General features: G+C 31.7%; 1 protein-coding gene across 2 annotated transcripts in view; it reads right to left on the bottom strand.

The window, feature by feature from the left end:
• plekhg5b (pleckstrin homology domain containing, family G (with RhoGef domain) member 5b) overlaps window positions 1–6,000 on the bottom strand; it is an 84,458-nt gene that overhangs the window by 25,238 nt on the left and 53,220 nt on the right. For both annotated transcript variants that reach the window (XM_067370977.1, XM_067370978.1), the window contains 4 exons: window positions 5,094–5,163; window positions 4,671–4,762; window positions 3,262–3,398; window positions 1,354–1,520 (listed from right to left, as the gene is read on the bottom strand). In XM_067370977.1, the coding sequence (XP_067227078.1) occupies window positions 1,354–1,520; window positions 3,262–3,398; window positions 4,671–4,762; window positions 5,094–5,163 (466 nt within the window). The remainder of the gene's footprint in view (window positions 1–1,353; window positions 1,521–3,261; window positions 3,399–4,670; window positions 4,763–5,093; window positions 5,164–6,000) is intronic.

Raw genomic sequence — 6,000 nt, 5'->3', positions numbered from 1 at the left:
TGTTTGTACACGCACACAGGAGTGCGTTCAGGCTTGTCTTTCCATGAATCCATCTTTACTGAGTATCACAGCGCAACCGGGGAAATTCAGTCCCATTATGTTGTAAGAGTAACCAGTCATTTCTACAGAAAAGAGCGAAAAACCAAACAATCGCCTTCTAATCGCCTACATTAGGAGTTCAGAGTGACCCATATGGATGCACTTCCTGTATAAAGTCAGGTGTCATGTTTAAAAGAAAGGTCAAGTGGGACTGAGGTGTTTAGATATTGTGAAGGAGAAGAAAACAAATATAGGGTCAACCGGGACAGTGAATACACATGCACATGAAAAGAGATTAGCTAATTATATCAGAGATAATTTACATAGAAGTGTCAAAGTGGCAAAACAGCCTGTTTACTTTAGAGTAGGCAGAAAACTAAATTATAAAATAAATACATAAAAAAATAAAATAAAATAAAATAAAATAAAATACAATCTACTATCTAGGGAGTGGACAAAGGGTCTTGTAAAACTAAATTATGATTAAAAACATAAGCACTTGGTGTAAAAAATAAAATGTTGCAAAAAGGTAAAAAACAAACAAGCTCATTCGGCCATGTTTCTAAAACAAATTTATGGCACTAAAATAAAATAAAATAAAATAAAATAAAATAAAATAAAATAAAATAAAATAAAATAAAATAAAATAAAATAAAATAAAATAAAATAAAATAAAATAAAATAAAATAAAATAAAATAAAATAAAATAAAATAAAATAAAATAAAATAAAATAAAATAAAATAAAAAATGGTGTAGAAAATAAAAAGCTGCAAAAATGTAAAAAAAAAACACACAAAAAAATCAAAAAACAAACAAAAAAAACAAGCACATTAGGCCATGTTTCTAAAACAAACTTATGGCACTAAAATAAATAAATAAAAATAAAAATAAAATAAAAATAAAATAAAATAAAATAAAATAAAATAAAATAAAATAAAATAAAATAAAATAAAATAAAATAAGACTAAATATTATTATAAGGACTTGGTGTAAAAAATAAAATGCTGCAAAAATGTAAAACAAGCAAACAAACAACTCCTTATATGGGGCAGACAACGGTCTTGCAAAACTAAATTACGACTAAAAACCTTGACTAACACTATAAATACTTGGGGTAAAAAATAAATGCCGCAAAAATGTGGCCTCTTTAGCATCTATAAGCACATTAGGCCATGTCATCTTAAACAGATTTACAACACCAAATTTAAAAAAAAAAAAAAAAAAAAATAGACACTGTAAATTTAATTTACGAGGCAAACCAGCTTTTTGAAAGCCTTGAGCGGGTGTACACAGGAAAAAGCGACACTACTGACCAGTATGTCAACGCTCTCACGCCGTGGTAGGGACCCGTGCTCTGCCCTCTCACTGCCCGGTGTGAGGATGTAGAGGCTGCCCCCTCCTGTCGGCTTCATGTTGGGTAGACTCAAAGAGCGCAGGTCCTTCACGCTTTGTTCCACCTTTAGTTCATCGCCGGGTCGAGCTGCAGAAAAAGACATAAATTAATCACTACACAGCATACAGCATCTTACAAATACTGATTTAATTGCTTGAACAAGTCAAATATGTGAAAAAATAATGTTAATTATGTTCATGAAATAGATCTAATGGATAACAGTTGAAAATATCAAATCCTATTAAAATGTAGATAAAAACTGAAAAAACATAACATAACATAACATAACATAACATAACATAACATAACATAACATAACATAACATAACATAACATAACATAACATAACATAACATAACATAACATAACATAACATAACATAACATAACATAACTTTAACCATGGTAAAAACATGCAGCGGAGCATGCGGCTTTGACAGGTTTTTTGCTTTTATAAAACACTATGAAACCAACATTTTAATGAATTGATTGTTATTATTATGTTGTTTTTGTTATTTTTAAACTAAATAATTCATGTTAAATTATTAAATTTAAAAATAAAATTCAATAAAGTGTAAAACATTAAAATAAAATAAAAAATATAATAAAAATATATAATAAATGTATATATAATAAAATATAATAAAAAATTTAATAAAAAATAAAAAAGCAACAAATACTTACAGTACTGTAAATGACTGTTTCTAAGAAATAGCATTTCATTACAAACTCAATTTTACATGTGGGACTGAGGTGTTTAGACATGATAAAAGAGAAGGACAGTGAACACCCTCATTTTACAAGCAAAGAGATTAGCCAATCATAACAGATCATTTACATATCGACATCTCAATGTAGCAAAACAGCCTGTTTACTATCTAAGTGTTGGAAAATGCACTTATAAAACTAAATATCATCTAAAAACTATGACTAACACTAAGGACTTGGGGGGTAAAACAAATTAAATGCTGCAGAAGTACAAAATGTGTCTCTTTTGGCATCCATAAGTATATTCGATCATGTAACTAAAACAGAACATAAAATAAAACTTAATAAAAATAATAAAATAAAATAATATTTAAAAATAAATAAATAAATAAATAATATTTAAAAAAAAAAAAAGTATATATATAAAATAATTTAAAAAAATACTTACAATTATTGTTTGTAGGAAATTCCCAACTAACTGAATATGCTTAAATCCTTTGTTAGTATGATTCAAAGAGACAGAAGCACTTCGAAAGAGTCAATCTTCAGAATGAATTGAACTGTTTCACCACTCCTCAGACTAGCTGTTAACGTCCCAATCATTTTAAAACTAACCCCTCGCTTCATTCTTACGTCACAGGCTGAGTATTACGCAAGAGCGGTAGGTGGTATGCCTGCGTTGGCGTGCGTTCGTGTTATCTGATTAAAGACGTGGGGATGGGGATTTGTAAAGACAGGCATATGGTTGTATAGACATGAAAAGAGTCATGTGAATGAGGTGATCTACTTGAAGAAATGGCACATCCCGTGTGAGCTTCCTTAGAAGGATAACAACTCTAAATAAGTTTAATTGGTCACACTTCATTTCCTGGGAAACTGTCTGGTTCTGTGGACGCAGTGTCTGTCGTGTTGTGTAATAAGTTATTTTTTGAACTATACTGTTGTGATAATGCAGGAAGAGAGGGTTATCATGAAGTTAGGAAATGTTGACAGCAAGATTGAGGCGATAAAAAGTTGACAGAGTGATTTGCTGGAAACGATGGTGATGAGAAGAAAGTGGACACTGCAGAGGATGTGTCATGCTTCAAACCGCATCACAAAACATACAGGGTGACTCTTACCTTTCACTTTAAGGTAATGTCCTCCAAAACGATATGCCTCAAAGTGGAGTGAGAGTGGAGTGTTTGACTGGTCCAGGAATAGATCGACTCGGGATAATTCAATGCCCTTGCGCTCAAAAATTGGTCCGAGCACCTCTCTACAGAACAATTAAATGAGCGTATGAGTTTCACAGCCAAAATGAACAAAGCAAAAACAGAGTTTTAAATCAAATAAACAGCCGTTCAAAGATTTAGACCTTTAAAAGGCGACCCTTTGTTCAAAGGAATTCAAATAAAAAATATCGATTATGCAATGGACACATTAACGACCCATTTACATAAAACACACAGACACACACAAACAAACTTTATTAGCAACAAAAATCTAATTTTGTTTCTCAACTGATAGAGATTGGTGTGGCTCCTTTAGGACCCCGAGTGATCCCACTGGTTCAACAGACTTTTAATGGGTGGGATTTTTAGGTGCCTGATAATAATTCCTGCGATTTATAAGTGTCAAAATGCGTTATTATGACCATTCATTTCTTTTAACTTACATGGTTTACTTAAACTGAAAATATAGGTTGTGCATTTCTGCCAAAGTCATGTGATTTCAGTAAACAAGGCTTAAGCGTCATAAGCTTTTCGAAATTTCAGTGACTCATCACTGAATTGAAACAAAAGGTTTATAAAGCTTTGAAGCTTCATAAAGCAGTGTGTTGAAAATAGCCATCACTAGATATTGTTGAATAAAGTCATTATTTTGTTTTTTTTGGTGCACAAATGTATTATCGTCGTTTCATAACATTAAGGTTGAACCACTGTAGTCACATGATCTGTTTTAAATACGTCTTTAGTAGCTTTCTGGGCATTGAAAGTGTTAATTATCTTGCTGTCAATGCAAGCCTCACTGAGCCATCGGATGTCATCAAAAATATCTTAATTTTATTTTCCGAAGATGAACGAAGGTCTTACGGGTGTGGAACAACATGAGGGTGAGAAATTAATGACAGAATTTTCATTTTGGGTGAACTAACCCTTTAAATTATTACAAACATATTATAGTATTATTAAATATTGCTATTACTGCTATATATACACACACACCATGTTGCTATTTTAGTGTTAAATTAATATTAAATGATTTTGACAGAACATAGTATGTTGTAACAATCCTTATCAAAAAAATTAATTTAGGCATGGTTGTGTTTCCAGTTTGACTTATTATGCAATACATAGGGATTCGTTTTATATTTCTAGCATGTTGTTTGTGCACTTAAATGTAATAAACATCATACAACAGTTAAATAAGGTTATAATTAGTCAAGACATCATGAAAACAACTTCTGATCAGGCATTACCGCCTTGATCTTAAAGTAGCAACACCAAGGTTGTGGGTTCAGATCCCAGAGATGTGTTCCCTGACTTACCGTAATGTCTTCTTTTTGACAGCGGGGACGATCTCCGTGTCTATGTCTATGTTGAGGTCAAACTTGAGGCTGAAACACTCCTTTCTGGGGTCCTATAGGGGGCGACAGTCCAACACTAGTCAAAAGTGAGCAGCAGACAGACCCCTTCCAGTCATTTACACCAAACAGTAGATGTGATAACCACAAGATATCTATCAAGGGACCACATCCTGGGGCTGCTGCTGATTCAGAGGTGTGTAATTTCCTGTACACCATGTTGAATAGGAAAGCTCACATTCAAGTTTGTACTTTTAAAGTAAAACTAATGTAATATGTAGGATGTAAAGGGGCTATACGTGCTTGCTTTTAGACCGTCATTGAGAACAGTTAGGAAAGAACTCCAAAGTTTCTAATAAGCCTTTGCAAAAAGAGGACAGCACTTACATCAGTGTGGCGCCGCCGGGGCTTCTTTCCTTCTCTTCCTTTAAGCTTCATTCCTCCTGTCTTACGTTCTCTGTCAAAAGACAGAAAATCACCACAGGCTCATGAATACAATGGATCATGTCGTGTACGAGGCACTATCACAGTATTTTTAGGGCTGAATTATTTGGGGGAAAAAAATAATTTTAACTTAAATTTAATTTAAAATTGCAATTGTAATAAATAAATAAATAAATAAATAAATAAATAAATATTTTTATTTTGCTGTATTTTTTCATAGGCTGAACAATTTGGCTAAAAATGTGATTATATACAAGCAGGTCTATAAAAAAATGAAAATAACATTGATATTATTGCTATTATTATTAAATAAAAATTTTAAATAAAATAAATCTGGCCTAATTTCGGCCAAGATTTTGTGATTATATATCAATATGACAACAATAACAATAATAATACATTTAATAATTATTATTATTGTTATTATCATATTATTATCATTATCATCAAATAAAATATTAAACAAAATTAATTTAGTTTCATTTAATTAATTTTAGTTCTGGGGGAAAAAAGACGACGTTGTAGGACAAGATCAAAATATGTATTATATGACCAAGCAACTTCAATTAAAAAAAAAAAAAAATAAATAAATAAATAAATGAATTTGTCACTTTTTGAGGGTGAGCAAAAACGCTCAGTTTTTTGTGTGTGTCCCTTTAAATGCAAATGAGCTGCTGCTCCTAAGCAGAGGGCGGAGTTTCAAGAGCTTGTGTTAGCACATAGTGTTAGCAGCGCCGATTACCTCACAAAGAAAAAAGAAAATATCTCCCTTTGCATTGAACTTTGAGCGTCGTGACTTTGCAGATGTTGTTTATGCTCAACAGCAACATTACACACTAACTAAAGATAA

The sequence above is a fragment of the Chanodichthys erythropterus genome, chromosome 20 (genome assembly GCF_024489055.1).
Source record: "Chanodichthys erythropterus isolate Z2021 chromosome 20, ASM2448905v1, whole genome shotgun sequence".
NCBI classification, from domain to species: domain Eukaryota; kingdom Metazoa; phylum Chordata; class Actinopteri; order Cypriniformes; family Xenocyprididae; genus Chanodichthys; species Chanodichthys erythropterus.
The sequence above is the reverse complement of the archived record's forward strand: the minus strand, read 5'-3'. Positions and strand labels throughout refer to the sequence as shown.